Source organism: Apaloderma vittatum, unplaced genomic scaffold (assembly GCF_000703405.1).
Source record: "Apaloderma vittatum isolate BGI_N311 unplaced genomic scaffold, ASM70340v1 scaffold18542, whole genome shotgun sequence".
Classification (NCBI taxonomy): domain Eukaryota; kingdom Metazoa; phylum Chordata; class Aves; order Trogoniformes; family Trogonidae; genus Apaloderma; species Apaloderma vittatum.
The window spans coordinates 14,411-34,999 of NW_009702130.1; the positions used below are offsets into that span (position 1 = coordinate 14,411).

Genomic DNA, 20,589 nt, shown 5'->3' on the forward strand with positions numbered 1-20,589 from the left:
ATTAACTGCGTGCATTACAAATCATGTTACTGCTCTTTCTCCCTTCATGCCTCAAGCCCTTTGTTATTATAGTATGAATGTGTAGGAGTAAGGCAATGATCTCTGTGGCTTTTATCTGTGTAATTTCTCTGTTAAACACATTTACTGTCTTTAGAACATCCTATGCAGAACCAAAATAGCAGACAGATAACTGCTGCTATTTATATTATGTTTTTAATAAGGGATTCATTCCTATCAGTTCACAGAATGTTGGGGGTTGGAAGGGACCTCAAAAGATCATCTAGTTCCACCCCCCTGCCAGAGCAGGATCCCCTAGGGCAGCCACACAGGAATGTGTCCAGGCATCTGGAATGTCTCCAGAGAAGGAGACTCCAGAACCTCTCTGGGCAGCCTGGGCCAGGGCTTCGACACCCTCACAGTGAAAAAGTTTTTCCTAATGTTCCTGTGGAACCTCTTGTGCTCCAGCTTGCACCTGTTGCCCCGTGTCCTGTCATTGTTGTCGTGCTCGTCTTCACTGGTATTCATAGGTAATTCTGAAGAACATGACACTACTGCTGTTGACATGTATCTATGTACAAAGCCAAAGATTATTCAAGGATTTGAGTTTTTGAATTTGGTTAGAACAAAAACCAGTATTGCTGTTTACTAAATTTGTCTTGCAACAAAGTAACTGACGTAGGTGCTTAATACTACCAAACCAAGCCTGAATGTTCACATCACAGACATTGTAAATGCAACAGACTTGAATGAAATAGTTTAAAGCTCTGTCATCTACAGGGAGACAGATTCTGATGTACTTGAAGAAATAAGACTTCCGTAAAAAAATACCCCCAATGTCAATCAGTAGACCTATGGGACATAAAGCATGACTCTGTTTCTCATTGAGTTTGAGAAAAAAAATCCAAACCCCAAATTTCAAAATTGTACTCTCTGACTTCATTCTATTATTCTTTTGTCAGTTCTTGGGAAAATTTCAAGCAAAGACCTTCCTAAAAAGCTACTTTTAATTTTCACCTTTTGAGTCTTAAAAAGTAACAGTCTTTATCATTATCACCTGATTTATATTTGAATATTGTCATAATGAAAGGCTTCCTGAAAGTCTGTAGTTAGAGAAACTTTTAATTAAATTATAGAAAATTCTCTTCAAGGCTTTTCCCCCAGAATTCATTCAAAACTGACATTTTGAATGTTTTAGAACTTCATTTCCATGATGAGTTTAGAACACTTTCTGTGCATTGCAGGTATTCAAAAATAGTGGTATAATCAAGACAGATCAAGAACAAGAATTAGGAATGCACAGATTTAAATTTTCACTTTTGGCATGAAAAATACGTTAAGCATTTAAAAGAGCCTTATAGGTACTCTTCATCCTCACAGAAAGAGGTACTGGACCAAATGCAGACAAAACAAATTGACTGGGTATGAGTCCAACACAGAAAACAAAATAGGGACTTGAAGGTTAGTTTTCCTTTCTTTCAAAAGTTTGACGTTCTGCTTAAGTCATAAAAATTAGGCAGCATAGATAGAAATGTTAAAGAGCATCGTGTAAGAGCATCTTATTTTGTTGCTAAAACTGCTTCTTTTAGAAGAAGGATTATTTGCAATTTCCTCCCACCAGCCTAGATGTTGCTTCTGCTAAAACCAACATATCCCCAAAGAGTTACCTTTCACAGCCTTGTTTATTTGCTGAAAGATGGCATGGGCAATGGCTGCTTGGATGTCTGATCACTTACAGCACATTTCCCCAGCCTCAGAAAGAATATCACCCTGTAGATTTTATAGTAAAACATTCCTTTAAAAGGTTGTACAAGAATGTCAATGACGCAGCTGAGACTTTGCCCAAACAACTTATTTATAAGGAAAATTACAGCTACTTCAGTGGAAGAAGAAATGAGTATGCTGGATGATAAAATAGAAAAATATTTTGATTGAGACTCCCCAAGCATTTTTTATTTACCTATGACAGAGTGCCTGCCTGGTATCAGAAACCAATTTGGTAAATATCAGAGAAAACAATTAAATGATTTAGTGGAAGCAAGAAGAGGTCTTGAACGTCTGCGCACACTGGACGGGATGTGAAGTTTGGGGGTTTGGGCGGGAGGCACAGGTGGAACAAGCGCCACTGGCATTCATCTCCTTGGGAAGTGGGAAGGCTGAGGGAAGAGTGCGAGCAGGGGGTTGGTAGAATGGGCTTGCTGCTGAGCGCTGCTTGGCTTTTCTCCTGTGCCTGAAGGAGAAGGATTGAAGTACAAAAGACTTCCTTAACAAATGAACACTCAAAAGCTTCAAATTCTCCAGCCACAGTGGACTAAGTAAATAATAATAATGAAAAGATAGCAAGCTTTTATGTCAGACTTCTTTGAGACAGATCCATAGTTCCAGTGTTGAATTGGGCAGATTGCCTAGTCTAGTGTTATCCATGACACTGAACATACCTCTAGATCTGTGAAATCATTAACTGAATCGCCCTCTGGATACAACAAATGATGCATTAATCTGTGCTTTCCTGAAGCTAAATCCACGAAACTGCTCCCATGTCCCAGATTTTTTTTAATCCATTTTTGTGCAACTGCTTATGGATGTAGTAGCTGAAAATTTCTTTGCTCTTTGAAGTGAAAGCACAGTTTCTTTTTAAGCTTTCCAAATAATCGGGAATATTTACCTGTCAGTGTAGCAGTGTGGTTGGTATAGGGAAGTAAAGTAATACATATTGTGTCCAATAATTCTGTAGTTCTTCTTATTCTAAAAGTTGACTGTATCAACCCCTATGGAATGCATGGGCAGGCATTTTTCCCAATTGTGTGTTTCCATTTTTCCAATCTCTGTATTTCAGCTAAGATCCCAATAAACTATAGGGAACAGGACAAAATCTCATCATCTAGTGAGACAGGTATGAAGTTCTTAAGGGGCAATTGTGAAGTCACTTCTCATAAGACAGATCTTGCATCAGTGTAGATTTATAGTCATTGCATTTACAAGTTGAATATCTGAAGCTTAGGAGAAGGCACCACCAAATTTTACATCAGGCAAGAGCATGGTTCAAAGATAGCACCTTGGAGTTAACCTTATGGTGATCTTCCCTTTTGGATCCTTTTGTGTGTGTAGATGTGAAGGGGAAGCAAACCAGACAGTTTTCTCATATGCTTCACCTTTCTGAGGGAAATTTTGCCTTGCACGTACACACACTTGCAGCCACAATATTTTTTATATAGTAACAGTGACCTAAACAGAAGATATTTATTCTTTGAGTGTCACATTTGCAGAATCTCACTTTGGAGTTTTGCAGCTGCAAGTGGAGCTGGAGCACTGTCATACATTTCCTTTGGGATCAAAGAACTGTGAAGCTTGAAGAAATGCTGCGAGCTGTAGACTCAGAGATGTGATGGCAAGTCTGCTGCCAATTATGTCCTACTTATAGCTTCACTATATCAAATCAATTAGACCCGATTTCATCCCACAGGACACTACAACTCCCAGCAGCACTGAAGGTTTTCTGGGTCTGAGTTTCATGGAGGAATTCTGTCTGTTGTTTCTTTGATTTTCTTTGGCAAAAAAATCTAAACTTGCTGAGTTATCTCTTCTTCAGTTACACCCAGTCATTTCCTCAAAGGTTTGTGTGTGCATGTGTATGTGAGAGAGGGGAAGAAGAAAGTTTATGAAAGAAACATAAACTGTAGAAACATTTGAATTCTCAGTTTTTACATGTATGTCTGTGCACCTCTCCAGCAGCTGATTAATCTCTCCCAGTCCTGAAGGGCTTTAGAAAGTTGGGTTTGGGATATTTTTTAACTTTGCAAGAAGCTCTAAAGTACTCGCTTTGCACTTCCTGAAACTCAGGAAAGAAAATTAACTTTTACTGAACCAAACTTGCAGAACGGTGCGACTGCATAAATGCAGCTAATATCTCAGCATAGTGAGGCCACTTTGAGGTCTAGGGAACTCTTATCAAGCAACAAGATGGACTCCAACTCTTACAGCTTAGCAGAGTGGAATTTGAAGATGGATTGTTCATGCTTTCTGACTGAGTGTCCAAATGATGTGTATGGAAAATTTGTGATGAACTACCTTTGCATGTCCTGGAATTTGAATTTCATGAAGGTGTTCAGATACAAGATCTCCACCCACTTGTAACTTTAGGCATGTCATGTTTGCTTAAGTGAGCAATAATCATTTAAGCATGGAGTAAAAATATGGTTGATGAGCTGGAAATAAGAATAATTTATGCAGAAAAACCTCTTTCTGCACTTTTCATATAAATAATCAAATACTGCAAAAGCACCGATGGAAACCAGGATCACATTGTCCCAGGTGACCAAAAAGTTGAAATATCCAAACACTGTGAGTTTCATTGCCACTCAGCATTCAGTGACCACTTTTGCTGGGACTGGTCTTAGATGGTCTCTGATGTTCCCTCAGATACAATCTGACATACTTTGGTGGGACAAATTTGGCACTGTTGGAAAACGATTCTCTAGTTCAAAAATGAACAAATAATGGCTGAACAGAGTGTGTCAGTCAGTCAGTCACTGGGCTAGAGATCCCAGGAGATGGTTTGTTTATCTGTTCTTTAAGGCAGTGTGTGGTGCTCTGTCTTGTTTCCAAAGGGTCTGCTGCCCCTCTGCTCATTATTCCCTGGTGGTGTATGTGTTAAGGTCGAAGGAGAATAAAATTCTGGTGCAATGAGGAAAAGAGTAAGTAAATCTCAATTTATTATTACAGTGTGGTACTCCAAGTATTCATCTGAGAATATAATATAGAATGAGAATATAAAATCTGAGAATATAAAATAGGCACAAAATATCCTGGCATTATTCAGAGCTGAAAATGCCTGCAGACAGTAAGAGAAAAAGGTGAATTTGGTCAGTAGTAGCTCGTCAGTACTTAAGGAATTCTGGAAGCTGCAACAAATAAAGAAATTGCTAACAAGAAATAGGGAAAATATCTTCTTCTATTGAGTCTGTAAGGGCTGGGCTGTGCAGTTTGAACTGGCTCACATAAAAATATTTTGCTTTTTAAATTAAATACGTCCACACTGGCCTTTTCAACTCACTTCTCATCTGTTGTGCTGAAGCAAACTGCACTGCACATGGTGCCGTGCATTTGTGCATGAGCAGTCCAACTTCATATTACGCTCTGCTAAGCTATATGATTTGGAGTCTAGGATGTAGCTTTAAAATAGCTTCCTAGGGATCAGCTTGGCCTCCACCACTAAGGCATTGGTCATTCTCATTCAGTAACACAATGCACATTAATAGCAATGGCAGCATTGCCTTGTTTTCACAAGCACTTGAATCTTTGGGACCTGCATTAAATTTAGTTCCTAACACGATTCAGAAGAGAGATTACTGTGACTGGCTACTTTTCCGTGAGCTGAATTTTCACATCAGCCAGTCACTGAGGGATGAGTAGCTCGCTTCTAAAATTAGACAGCCAAATTTTTATAACATCTGTAGTTCAGAAGAAAGCAGCTGTGTGGAAATTAATTTAATAATGCCTCTGGTAAAGCATCACTTTTTCAGTTATCTAAACTTCCTAACCCTTATGGCCACATTATGATGAGTGATATTAATGGAATGAGTCTTCCTCCACTCCCACCTCCCATTAAAGAAAAGAATTAAGCACAGTGGACTACACTTGAACAATAGGATCATGCAGAGTAAGAGGCACTTAAATGAATATTGTTTGCCTCAAACATATGAAGAAATGTAGAACACACCCCTTATTACATTTCTGTTGCGGCAAATGAATCCACCCTTGAGCCGCTATCAATGAATGCAAAGGGAAACGGACTGCACGCGCTCATTAACCTGCTGCGGGGATCAGTCAATGCAACTCTGAATGTTAGCATGTGAAAAATGCCGTCACCCTGTGACATGAGTACCAGGTCAGGGTGAACTCAGTCGGTGTCTATTTGTTCAAAAGATCCTGTCAGGTTAAATTTATATTGGTGGGCCTGATGTAGGTCAAGTGTTACTTCCTCTTAGAGCACTCGTAAAGCCAGTATGAACTCTGCAGTGTGTGGTCTGGCTAGCTTAACGTCAGCGTGGTCACAAACCCAGGCCTGGCTGATATCATGGAAAAACGTCTTTGTGATCTTGGGATGTACTCAAGAGGTACCTTTTGGGAGAAATCATGGCCTTGAGAGTCTAAAAGTTGTTAAAAACTGAGCATATCTAACTCTTGCGTCATATGTCCAGACTGAAGGTGTGAACGTTTAACAGTTTCAAAATCTGTTGTCCTCTGCTGAAAACTTTGGATAACAATGCAGCACTTTTGTACTTTTCTTCTGAAAATTCGCCTTAATCTGAAACTTGACTAATATGGTCTGAGACCAGTAGATCTATGGGGAAGAAAAGGGAGAGGGCATAGGAAGGATAGGGGAAAACCACAAGAAGATAGTGCAATCCTCCTGGAAGAAATGTCTCTGAAAGTTATGTTTAATTTCATTTAAGATTCCGAGAGGCATTATACAACTTCTGAAGCTGAAGTGGACAATCTTTCAAGATTGATTTAACTCTATAGTTATAATCTAGCTGCATTAAAAACTTGTATGCAGACACCCAAGAAATATCTTAGTTCTCATTTAATAATTTTAAAAACCCAGTACGTTCAGTGACTCTTGGGCAGATGAGAGAAATTTCTTCTGAGTGTTTCATCTCTCATTTTATTATGCTTAAGTACCTTTTAGCTTTGATGATTTGCTTGACCTAAATTGATATCTGAAAAAGAAGCCCGATATCAGTCCATAAATCTGTGATAGTCATCACTTCATTACACAGTATCACCTTCTGAAGAAGGAATTGTAAAGCTACTCTGTCTATATTCAAAATTTAGCAGAAAGCTATTAACCCTCATCTTTTTTAAACAGATTTTAAGAAACACTTGTAAGAAAAAAAATTACAAGCTAAAGCAAAGCTAAATTGTTTGAGATGGGACTTTGATGTACCTTCTGTTAGAGGTCTGCTATCCTAAGGTTTGGACAAAGGAATCTCAGTTCCTGATAAACATTTTTCTGGTGTGGCAAATACTAAATTCTGAAGTCAGAATGTTCTCAGCTGTTCTGCTGTTGTGCTGAGCTAAATAGCTCTGTCTGGAAATAGGCAGTGTGATACTGCTCTAAATTCCTGGGAAAATGATGTTAACATCCATATGCATAGGCTGAGCAAGGGTTGGTGACAAGCTGCTCATGAACAGATCCCCCCCATTGTTAGTTTATTTTTGTCTAGAAGGGGCCTGAAATATTAAGTAATAAAGGCTTTTTCTGTCTTTACTTCACATGGTGTGTGTGCAGCATATATTTACAGCCCATGAAAAATATTATCAACTTAAGCTTCCAATATGAAGATTATGTTGCAATCTTTACCCATTATCGTCTTTTTCCCTCCCCACAACTATTTCTTTGAGGATGTTCCCTCATTTGCTTAAAATAATAATGTATTATATTAATCAGTCACAGAAAATAACCACCACCGGGATCTTTATCAAGCGCTTTATGATGCACCAGTTGTTTGAAATCATTAGGGCTCAAAATATTCCTCCAGTGACCTAGTAATGATCCTGCAGAAAATGTTCTTACTTCAGAAGCATACAAATGCTTTCTCTTTTTGGAAGTATTTAGCAGGTGTCTAAATTCTGTGTTTTTAATTTGCAACATATTTGATTTTTTTTTCTCTCATTTGTCCAGACAGGTATAGGAGATACATAGGGAAGTGCATAGGTAGTCGTATTCAGGGCATAAAGGATTAGAACACACACGCATATGACCACCAATACTTGCGTGTCATTTTCTAATCACTAATTTTTGTCCCCCTGTTAATTTTTAATACATTTCAAAATAAGATGATACTCTATATTAAATTCTAGCATGAAGTAGTCCAGATGAGCAAGATGTTTTTAACTTTGAAGCAGTGTCAGCTGACAACAGCAAATGCAACATACTGGGGTAAAGGCGAAGTAAAGGGTTGTGTTGCGTACTTACCGACTGCCTTAAGAGAGGCGTACTTGTTCAGCTCTTTGCCTGGGGGCTGTTGCTCGTATGGGTTTGTGATCTGTCCCAGGCTGGGATATGAATGTTGATGTGCCATCTGAGGAAGGAGGGGAGATGTTGGCATGACATTATTCATCTGTGGCGGATCTGTATTAAAGAAAATCAACAAGCATTAAGAAAGAAAATAAATCAGTCTTAAAGTTTTAACATCACTATCCAGTACAGATTAGACAGGATATGTCAGGAGATTTAATGCAACAAAACTCTATTTACTACAAAGTGGGAGTTTGAGTACAGAGGCTTGTACTTCAAACAGTTAATGGCATGATTAAAGGCTGACAAATGATTATAGCAATATGTGCTAACTTCTGTGTAACAAAGATCTTTCAACTAAAAAATAGGTTTTCAAAACAATTGAACACCAACACAAAGACTGCATTTGCTTGAGCATTAGGATACAAACCAAAACTGGAAGTTTGTTCCAAGGTTGCTTGAATACAGGGCGGTAGTATCACTCTGCCTATGTAGTTAAATAGCCAGGCTGATTTAAATTGGCTCAGGCAGGCTGCTGCATATATGCAGTTACACTGCTTTTAATACCAGCAACAGCTTGGTTATTTGCACAGCAATATGTTCTGTTCTGTAGTCATGCCCCACAGTGCAGAATGTGCAATTTTGCTCATGACTATCATTAAGCAATTTCTTCAAAGCTTACACTTTGTCCTAAGTTTTCTCCTTTCCCCTGACAGTAGGTATCACAATATCATACCACAATAATGTTTTCTCTAGCAGACATACCTAAACCCAGGAACTGACTACTGCTTATGTGCAACTTTATGCCAGTACTCACCCCATATCCATTCTGTAGATAATTTGTTCTTTTATAGTAGAGAATACCGACTGAATACTTTTCCTTCTCAGATATACCATAATTTATTAGCTGGTTTTAATTTTTATTCCAGCCTCTAAAAAGGATGGTCAGAATTGTATGCTGTATTCAATTTGCAAACCCAGATTTCAGCGTATTTCAACATGGTCAGCATATCTTTTTTTGCCGAGATATTTGGAGCTGATTGTCAATCCTAGAATCTTATCGTGGCTTCTGAAATCATAGGCAAGTGCATTTTTCTCCTGCAAAGAGACCACGGTGCTGAATTGGTGACAATACAGTAACTCCCGCAGCATCAAGCACAGGCTTATGATCATGTAGGAAGCAAGCTGGGCAGTCAGGGAAAGAAGGCTTATTGTGATGGAGTGAGTGGACCACCCCCCAAGTGCCCGCAGGATCTGGCAGGAGCCAAACATCCCTGTGGTTTGCCAGGATTTTAAGGGAATTGAGCCACTTGGCTTTCCACAGCTGAGTGCATGACAGGAGCTCTGAAGCTGGTTAACAGATTTACTGCTGGGAGAGAAAAGGAAAGCTAAGGTGGTTTTTCACTTTGTCCTTCTTCACCATTGCTGCTGCTTGGTGTAGACTGAGGCCTCCAGGCCTCTGCCGAGCAGTGTAAACACGTCCTCCTACCGCATACACACACAAACAAGTTTTGAGGGCTTCTCAAAGCAACTTGAGAAAAACAGTAGAAGTGCTACCATCTAGTAACAGCATGATTCCTCTTGCTGTTACTGGTTGTTAATAGCGAACGATCTAGGTTGCGGATAGTAGGTAGAGCTGAATGAGAAATGGTATTTCTACATTCACTATCGAAGTGACTTGCAGCTGTGGGACTTGCAAAAACAATGTAAATAAGATATAGTTAACCAGGACTGTTACTCTTTAGCTGTTTTTCTTGCTTAGACCTATCATATTTACTCAGTCATCTCTTAAAATGTAGTGAAGTTACACCAGAAATATATTGGGAAAGCAAATTATGTGTACTTGGTTTTCATCCAGATGTTCAGTAGCAGACTCTCTTGTTTGTGAGTTGCTGGATTACTCAAGTTGCTGGGGTTTGGTTCTTTGAATGTTTATGAAGATGTAAAGAAATATGTTTTCCATATCAGGATCATCTTTGACTTCTCTTTTGTCTTGTTAAAAACCCAGAAATCTCATGAATTATAAATTTCAAGTAAATTAATGAGACCCATTCTTTTGCTGCCACAATGACTACACAACGCCCCTCACTCATAGCCAGATGCTTACACAGGACTAAGTCATCACATAGAAGGCACAGTTCAAATTACTCATTCAACTGGGCCTTTGCACAAGGTAAATTAAGCAAAAGGCCAAACTCTGGTGAAGTGCATTGAACTATACTGAAGAATGATTCCTATTTGTAAAAAGGCTCCCATTGGAATGGATTCCTAGGACCTAAAAGGAAAATCTCAGCTTGATATATACATCTGCCTAAATCTGAATCATACTAAGTTTTAGTCTAACTGGCCATAGCTAATGAATGTTGCATTTGGTTACAAGCTTGCTAACCTGTGTGGGATCCGATTCCTTATCTATGGGTTTCTAGAAATAAGTGAGCAAATGGGACACTCTGTGTTGTTTTCTCCACACATAATTAGTGTAATGATTATGGGTAAATTCACCTGTATATGGATGCTATTTAAGAAATGTTCATAATTGAATGCACAGTCTGCAGCAGGCGGGGTGGTGGGGAGGTTTAATCTAACCCCTGGGGGGAGCCCGGACTTAGCCATGAGCAGACAGGAGGTTTTGAACAGGATTTGCCTTCTCCGGGGCAATGTACATTTATAACTAGAACAGGTATTGACCTCAGCAGTCTTGTCTTAGATTTGTGACCACTGCTTTGGTATCAGCACTTCGGAAGAGGGATTTTCTCAGGAAATAAAGAAATTTGTCTACAGCTATTTCACCAGATCTCAGTGTGAAATTTGAAATTTTTCCAATTGATGATTTTGAGGTTTTCCCTGAAATTGGAAAAATTAGTGAGTGTTAAATTTTGAGCAGCAAATGATAATCTATTGGATTATTCAGACATCTTGGAATAGAAGGGATTGGTTTCAACTGGAAGAAAATTTAACCAGGAAAATCCCTACCAGTTTTGTCACGGACCTCTAGTGCCAGGTTAAACCCTTTATATTTACAAACTAAATGCTCTGTGATTGGTATTTGTGAAGAGCTGGCTTCACTGAATGGGGACAACTTTGACCTGAAAGCTGTGGCTGTGCTGATACATTACTTTTGGCAACCTGACACTGGTGCATTGTCCAGCACAGGATTCCATAGAACCAGCTGCACTTTGCCACTGCCAATTTATGTATTTATTTTTAAAAGACAGAGAACATGAACATCACAAAGAGTCAAAAAACTATTTGTGCCACAGCTTCTTGCATAATAGTCAGACCTGATTAGCAGTGGTGAGATTGTAAAAAGCCTGCAATGTTCACAACCTATCTTGTCTTCTGCTGAAGCAAGGCAATATGGTGCCAGGCTGCATCCTGACCTCCCAAGACTTTGAGGAGTCATTCTGGAGGTATTGTTGGTGGTTTGCTTTTTGTCTTCTGGCTACCATCCCAAAAGAGTTTGAAAAAGCATGGTGGAGCTCACCACACAAAAGCTAGATGTCTGCTGGGCAGAAAAGGAGACATGCAGGAGAAAAGACAAACAAGAAAGCTCTTTAGATGCTGAGGAGTGCTTTAGACGGTTACTCCTTTAAGAGGTCTAGGCATAGAAAAGTTTGTGGGAGGCAAATGGAACAGCAAATAAGAACTGGAAGGAAGCTACACCAAAACCAGTTTATAGCTGGAGAAAAAGTGAGTTTTACATTCCAGCCACCAGCAATGAAACTTTGGAAATGACAGGTCACAGTCCCAGTAGTTGATGAAGACTGATCTTCTGTTCATTATCTTAACCTACATCTCAGCCTCTTCAGCTGGAACTCGTATCCAGATGTCACAGCTAACAGCTTACTGCTTTTTTCAAGAGGCAAATGCTTTTTTTGGAGTGTTTGTACCGCTCTCTGATTGTGAATTTTGGAGTTGCATTAGTGTGCATCATGGTGACAACAATAATGTAATTGGTTGCTGTAGTTCTGCTTCACTCTATTCAATTAAGATGATGTCATATCTAATTTACACATTTCAGTCAGTCAAGGAATGGGCATCTTGGCAATTAGTAAACACGAATGAGAACCCAGTGTGCAAACACCTGACACACCATGGTCACAGGTATGAACATGGTAAGACAAGGCAAAGTCCCCAAACTTCTGTTTGTTTGTTTCTGCATCGTTTATACAATATGTTGTGCTGTTCACCTAGTTTGATTACTCTTGTCAAGAAACTGGCAGGGTTATGGGAAATGCTCAAGGTTAGAGGAAGGGGTGCTAGTAGGCTGCTAGCAGTAATAAGCTTGTTCACTGAGACCCAACAACCTGCCATGAACATCCCTTAAGCTCATCCACTGTCCTTTTCCCCTTCAGCCTTGGAGAACGAAACCTGTTCTGTAGAGGGGCCTGGAGATTCATTCCTTTCTATAGGAATGAAGTCAATGTTTCGGTGCTGAAAGACGGAAAATTAAAAAAACTTTGTAGGCACAGAATGGAATCTGTTAGTAAATGAGCAGTTAAAGGTGTAAGGAAAAGAATAATTGAGACAGGTGATGCAGTAAGAAAACAGGAGAGGATGGGGGAAGGGAAGGAAAGCAGAACAAGGTTTTGCTAAAAAGCCACCTGCAGACACACATAAAAAAGAAATGAGAACAAGACAGACAAAAGAAGACTGGGAAGTCAAGGGGGAAAAAAGGGAAAATTCAGAGCAAAATATTATAGTAGCTGAGCATTTTCGGATACTCAAGAGAAAAAGCTATGCCCTGAACTAACTACAATTGAAAATAACAGCTATGAAAACAGGATAGATCTGAGTGATTGGAGTATAAAATTGCTCCCCTCCTATTCATAACGCATCTCCACAAACATGCATATTTGCCTCTTTGTTCTTGCATGTATTATACTTAATTACAAGCCTAGCTCATCCAGCATTGCTAATCCATACTCACCTTCCTACAGGCTTCACCAACAGGTGCAGATTCTCTTTCTGAAAAATTCCAGATATTATGGAAGATGAGGGATTTTACAACTTGACTATGCTTGTAAGCTAATTCCTTTCAGACTTGTTCCTCTCTGGATAATAAGACGACTGTTCTCCATTCATGGGACTGAGCCTCCTGTTGGGGTGAAACCCATATCCCTGGCCCATACGCTTGCTCTTTACTCCCTTTAGGCTGTCCCAATGCAGTTGAACTCACCTTCTCTGAGATTTTGTGTGTCTGCATTTTTCTACACCTAAATAACTTGAGTTTTCTCTCTCGTTGTAGGTGTTATATTGCAGTTGTCATTGTTTTCTCATCTGGATTCTTTGCTCCTTCCTTCAGAGCTGCATCAAAGGATATTCTTACATCCAGAGCATCATTGTGTGCAGGAGCATATGAGAGTGTGTTCTGCAACAGCTGATACATCATAATCAGGCTGCACATGCATTTCATAACACACTGTTTGGGCACATATAGACATGTGTAGTATGTGTGGTCCATCCAATTCAGTAGCCACTCTGTCCAGTTCTAGACATGTGACAGGAGAGTGGAAAAGCCGCAATGGTATTTATATGCAAAACTGTGTCTGAAAGATCTGTGGTTATCCCTTACACTAGGGGTTATGTCCAGAAACAACAATGCAGGTTATTCCCCAAAAGGGAATATGCTTTGGTTTGCGTTAACTGTTATAAATCTGTATGGTCTTCTTCACACAGTCAGAAAATCGTATTTCAGCTCTTATTAAATTAATGGCAACATTTTCCACAGTCTAGTATGAGTCCTAAATGGAAAAGTATTCCTATTATCTAATCTTAATTTCTCTGCCTTGTAGTTTAACTGATTGTGTATTTTAGCAAGAGCAGATGCACACAGTCCAGCTTCTGTACCATTCATTATTTTATATGCTTTTTTTCCACTTTTCAAATAATTGTTTCTTTTCTGAAGCAAACAATTTCACTCCTTTCAATCTTTCTTCATGTGACAGTCTTTCCAAGCTTTGATCATTATGGCTGCAATTTCTCAGCACTTCTAGCCTTGCAGTGCGTCTTCTGAGATGAGGTTCTACCCTCGGTAACACATAGAGGTGTATTTTTCTGTGTGTAATGGTAACATAAGTCATCCCTCTAAGTGTTTGTCCCTTACAGTATGCAGACTTTTTTGTTTTCTCATTAATGATGCACAAGTCATGTGAGTAGTCATATTTCCCCTAAATGTCATAGCTGTGAGACAATACGTATTTTTCATGGCAGTTTATGGTGGCCGTTTATCTGTTCCTCTCTGCACTGTATCACAAAAACATTCCTGTAACACAGGCAACCTACCCATCTAATCACCATCACAAAAAGCATTTGAGATGAGTGGGATGGCATTTCATCCAGCAAAAAAATGTTTCTGTTTAATGGAAGTGACAGTCTACAGTGTAAATGCCTGTCATCGAACATACTGTCTTGTGCCTTCCCCTGTCCTATCAAGCAGCTGTAGGAGGTAGTCCCATGCTTCTCCATGGTGCCACTGAACACGAGTGTCTCTCAGCACACTGACGTCTGGTGCTGTCTGTTTTCTATTCACTTCCTACATGATTAACCTCTTGGTGTGTCGCCATCTTCTGCAGCAGAGGTTGCATGGTCTTTCACATACAGATATCCCCAGTGGATTTCTGAGGAGAAACTTTTCTCCGAAAAATAGAGGAGTGCTGGACACAGGAACAACTTCAGTTACACTGTGAGATTCAAAAAGGCATTAAACTCCTCATGACACAATGGTCCTGTGGCCTGTGCTGACAGCGCGGAGCAAAGGCAAGTGAAGTGTATCCCCTGCTGCAAGCATTTATGAATTAGCAGGGTTCACAGTGCTGACTGACACCAAAATTCCTGTTGGTTCAAGTTGTAAATTGGCAAGAGATAGGACAGCACAGTGACTCCTATCACCTTGTTGATCTGAGACACACAAACAAGGCTATTGCGGATGCAGTCTTTACGAGAAAGCATTATGGGAGGGGCATTCATGAGCTGATGCTCAAAGACAACGTCACTCATCTGGACACAGGAAAGAAGGTCAAGGGGTCAGGTCACAAAATCCACGGTGCACTGCTCTGGGTGCATAACTTAGGGGGAGCTGACTTTCCTCTGACAGGAGATGTGAATGGCCAGGAGCTGTGCAGTCAGAGTGCTGTTGTTTGAACAATGCCCCCTGCCTGTTTTTAAATGGCAAAATTCCCAAGTTTCCTTCCAGTGTGGTAGAATACTGTGCTTTCAGATAAAGACAAGCAATACTATCTACACACACTTGAAAACAGATGGACTCTCCATTCCCAGTACTTTTATCTGAAATGCAGATGAGGACAGCACTAGCTTTAACAATACAAATCCTACCCCCTCACACCCCTTTAATTTCCTATCTACATTCCTCAGGCAATTACCTGTGTGAAAGCTGGAGATTATATTTCTTTGAATAATGATTTTTTGGGAGGTGGAAACATAACAGAAGGAAAATTAGTAATAAAGTGGACAGAGAGGTGTGGGTCTCCATTGCCATGTGAGTCCAGCCGGAGAAGTGCACACGATGTTCCTGTAAAAGGGCCTTTTTCTTACTGAATATTCTGCTGCCACTTCATGTTTAAATCTATGGGAATTATTTATATCTAGAATCATAGAATCGTTTGGGTTATAAGAATCTTATGCCTCTGAGCTCTTCTGAACTCGGTATGACAGGTTACAAATGGGGAAAGAGACATCTGCATCTTTGAGTATCAGTTAAATTCAAGAGCTGGTGACGGAAGCTTCCCACTGTCTTCTAGATGAAGTCTCTGATGCTGTGAGGTGCTGAATTCCTTGCGGTCGCAGTGATACAGGAAATGGGGCCTTCATCATGTTTCAGGTTTGGGCTCCTTGTCTCTGGCTAGACTCCAAGAGTGTAGGAGTTCTGTGAAATCAGTTGGCTGTTTTACTGCCATCCAGGGAGGGTGGGAGTGGGATATCACTGGCCTTGTGACTAAACTGGCTGTAAGCCTCTCTTCTGCTTTTCGTTTCTCTCGGGTTCTGAGCTGTACCGTCACACTCACATTCTTGTAATATTTCTGGGCTCCTACTTTGCAAAAGCACTAGTCTAAGGTTGGTTTTCCATGTAGAATTTTATTATGTGACACCATATCTCCTTTTATGAAGGTTATTTTTATGCCCTCTGAAGGTTTGCTTTTCCTTCATAATTACTCACAAGCTGACAGACTTATAATCCTCTGATAGGATTTGTGACATTGTAATCTTCTCTAGAGCAACCCATTGTGGCTTCACAGAGGATTATAACCTTTAAGAAGGCAATAAGCAGATGAACTCTTGAGATATCAAGACCTTGCTTTCATATCAATTTCCAGTGCTTGAGTTGTGGGAGGGCAGGGAGCGATGCTATGTTCTCACTCCCACCCACATTTTTGGTTTTCTTCATCTTCTTTTGCCTCCAGTAGCAGAGTTGAGAAATTAATTAAACCCACCAGTTACAGTCACTTTGAGCACTGCAAATATCCTTAGCTATGCAAATTAAGAAAAGCTAAATTCAGCAAATTTGACTTACACAACAGAATTTTTTTTGCCCGGAAGATTTTTCTTTACACTGTCGTAAGGTATCTGTTGTTTTACAAATCAAGCACTTCTGTACCTTTTCACACAAATAGAAAGAGTGTGCTAAGATGTACAAATCACATTCTTCATTTCGCTTGTTTTGTCTTTTAATAAAGTTACTTTTCTTTGAAAAATTAATATACTTTTACTTAGTGGTAATGTGCCTGCCATTATGACATTCTGAATGTTTCTATGCCTTACTTTTTTCTCTTACCATATTAGTTATAAATAGCCAATAAGTGTAAATTTTTATGAAGCTTAAATATATTAAAAATTCCCTTACTTCATGCATTCCACTAGTTTGTCTATTAGCCATCTCAGTATACCAACTGTTTAGAAGGAAATGGCTAGACAGTATAAAAATTATAAAAACCAAATAACTTAGTGCCTTCATGTCTTTGCTGTTTATTGTTTTATCTAAGCAGCAGCTTAGTGGTCCCCTGTCTGTAGCTTGTAGGTAACAAATTGCCTTCAGGATTCTCATGTTGTTCATGGGCAAAGGCAATTGAAGAGTTAAGATTTAAGGCAGAAATAGAGTCAAAATTGGAAGTTGCTCAGCATTGTTCCCCTTCAGTAAGCAAAGGTTGAGGACGATTTCACTAGCTAATCATCCAGCTAATGGGGGGGTTAGGAGATGTGTACATATCTCACCTGAGCACATCCCCATGGCACATTCTGTCTTGATGTAGCTGACCCAGCAATGGAGAAGAGTGTGCTTTATACTTTCTGACATAAGTTAGTTTATTTTGTCAGAGTGTCTCTAGATATATACCAGTGTGCTACGGTGAAACCCTAATATCCAGTTATGGATCTCTTCTTTCCCAATTCACATGTGCAACTCTTATTAATGTCAGAGCCATTTTTGTTTTGTTAGACTCTGTCAAGCAAAGAAAAACTCGGTGAAGGATTATAGTTTTATTCTCAGAGAAGTAGCCATAATTTGTTATCTTTTAGGATAGTGGAGGAAAAAAATCACCAGTTACAGTGGGATGCATGTTATCTTGTTTCATAGAATCACAGAAATACAAATGACTCTTTTTTCAAAAGATTACGTCATTCTGTGATTCTATCCCGTACTTCCTGAGGGACTCCACAGCCTAACTGCACAATCTGGTCCAGTTCTACTGCAATTCTAGTGCTATCCTCATCATTAGAGAACTCATCCTATTACCTGTTTTACATTTCTTTTAAGGCGATTTGAATCCATTAGTCCTCTTATCCTCCAAGGATATGCAGAGCAGATGACCACTATCCCTTGTGCTGCAGCACTAGTACTTATTTTGAAGTCTCTGCACTACAGAATAAGGATGCTTTCGGTCTTCTCAAATAGAACGATTAGAGGTCTCAGAAATCCAGCCTTTCTAAACATGTCTTTCTTGCATGTCTCTTGCAGGATCTCTCCATTTATGCACCCAGCATACCAGTCATTTCTTCTCTGGCATAAGCATGGCCTTGCTGATCCATTTCTGCATTCAATCTCTTAAAGTCTAGAAATCCTTTTATGCTCTTTACCATCTCATTCCTATCCTATGTTTGTCTGAATGGTTATTCTTACACGTAGGACTGCACCTTGGTTTTTTTGCACCTTTTTTCTAGCTTTTTAGTAGCTTTTGAATTCTAATTCTGTCCTTCCAGGCCTTTGAAACCATTTCCAGCTTGCTGTTGTGCACAAATTTAATAAGTGTATGTATGCTCTGTCCCATCATCCTCCTTAATGAAAATATTGCTTGATATTGGAGACAGAGTAAATCCCTACAGAGTTCTGTTGAGTATATTCTTCCATTTCAAAAGTATGAATCATAGGGGACTATTCTCTGAATGCAGTCTTTAGACCATTTTGCACCTACTTTCTAGAAGCAGCTCCTGAAATCGTATTAAAAATCAAGATTTACTACATCTACAGCTTCTCTGCATCCAGAGGGCCTGCTACATTGTCATGGAAGGAAATTGCTTAGATTTAGCTGTGTTTTAGACAAGTCTTTATTAGTTGTTTTTCATGGCCATGTACTGACTAGATGCGCAAAGAATTTTAATGAGTTAACAGCTGATTTCTATTCCTTCCTCCCTTCCTTTCCCGTGTGCCCTAATTCATGAATTAAATGATTAGTAGCTTATTTTAGTTGTGTTCATTCTCCTCTTTTAAGGCCTGACAGCACACCTTTGGTTTTGACAGTTTCACAGAACTTTGTCCATTGAGTGAGTTCTTAAAGTCAGTGGCACTTGGAGAACTCCAGTCCCTTCTCTCAGTGTGCAGGATGAATCTTTCTTGGCCAGCAAGTAGGAACATGTTACAATTTTTGCAAGTGCTCTTGAAACCTGCTCTTCCTGTCCTCAGGGGTGACCTCTCCCTTTCCTGATGCTTGGTTTGGTTAGTTTCTTGAAACTGTTGCCTTTTTAAATGAGTTCTGAGGCACTATTTTCTATCACTGTGCCTTGCAGATAGGCAGCCTCTCTAAAAGTTATGTATCCTGTTTACTGGGCTTGACATTTTCACCAGAAAGAAAACTTACGTAAAACCCCTCAGGATTTGAGAAGAGGCACACATTGTCAGCTTGCAAGGTCCACTGGTCTTTTCAGTCAGGTCGTCCTTACCAGGGCAGATGTTTTAGTTTATAACTCTTGCTACCTGCTGGACTCTGGCTGCCAACCAGTTACATGTTTGTAACTTTGTGGTTACTCACAAATGTTTCCCAGTGTAGCCACTGATGGTGTTTCAGCAAGAGGTGAAGTAATTTTTTCATGCTTAGACACTAAATAGAGACAGGAAGACAGAGACAATGGAAAACCAGATTTTTAAAAATGCTTTCCTTCTTGCACTTAAAATTGTGAATTTCAGAACCTATCCTGAGAAAGAGAGAAAGGACGTCTGTCCATTTCTTTTTCCTGGAATTATCACCCAGACATTTACTAGCAGAAGGGACTTGCTCCTAGGTTTTTTATTTGACTTTAAATTGCGATCTTGTAAGGAAATGAACATTGTACTACCAAATGCTATGTAATTTTAGTATTCTAAATAATCTTAAGGACTAAGTGACTTCAGCCTCGCATTATTCGGTCCTCTCTCCTGATGACGTACATATCGACCTGTTGAAGGAAGTGTCGAGTGGATATGAGAGTGGAGGAAAGGGAGGACAAAGAAAATCTTTCCATAATTAGGACATAGGCAATCCTGTAGCAACAGGAATACTGTTTTACTTTTTAACATTTCAGTAACGTTCCCATTTTATTTTGAACCTTTGGACTTAAAAGGCAACTGTGACAGCTGCTGTCTCAACCCCCATGTTATTTTAAGAACCTCTTATGTGTAATTTCTGTGATCAATAACGTCCATGCACATAGACTGACGTGCAGCATAAAGATGACCTAGTTCTATTTTTTGCATTTTAACGGCCTTTTATAGAGCAGTAACTCTACTGTTAAAGGACAATGAGGAACATGTTTCAATAAATGAGAAATCCTTTTGCTTTGAAGAAGCAAAATTCAGTGGCTTTTAAAAGACTTCAGCCACCTGAACAGAGGTTGAGATTATCCATCCTATTACAAGCTTTTTGCCAAAATGCAACTACTTTCTTCTAAGCAGTCTTTACGGAAGGCAGTTATCAAAATAACTGCAGTAGGCCAGGCACAGGTCACTCTTCCTCTGAGAATAAGGCATAGTGGGCTATATTATCATAGGCAAGTTGCTTAGTGAAGAATATTCTTCAAGATATGGAGCTGACATGACGGGAGAGCTGGAAGAAGCCTCCACCTGTCCAGTGGAGGAAATCAGAATGGTTGAGCTACGTAAGGCTGAGCATGTGAGCTTGTGTGAACTGTTGTGCTATGAGCTGTAGAAGTACTACACTTCTTTTTAGTGCCTAGGTACTTTAACACTGTTGTTACTTGTGCTGTAAGTACTACAGCTGGGACCGTTTTGTCAGATCCATGTCCCAAGGGCATGTGCTCATGGCTTATGCACCATCCTCTTTCATACTGCCATGCCAGAGGTAAAT

The 20,589-nt window shown here is 39.6% G+C and overlaps 1 protein-coding gene across 1 annotated transcript in view; it reads right to left on the bottom strand.

Moving 5' to 3' along the window:
* The window catches only part of LOC104281446 (protein shisa-9-like), a gene marked incomplete at its 5' end in the record, with an annotated part of 18,534 nt that extends 10,400 nt beyond the window's left edge, over positions 1 to 8,134 (bottom strand). Inside the window, one exon of the mRNA XM_009879440.1 lies at positions 7,979 to 8,134. Coding sequence (XP_009877742.1) covers positions 7,979 to 8,134 — 156 coding nt within the window. The remainder of the gene's footprint in view (positions 1 to 7,978) is intronic.
* Positions 8,135 to 20,589: the final 12,455 nt, after the last annotated feature.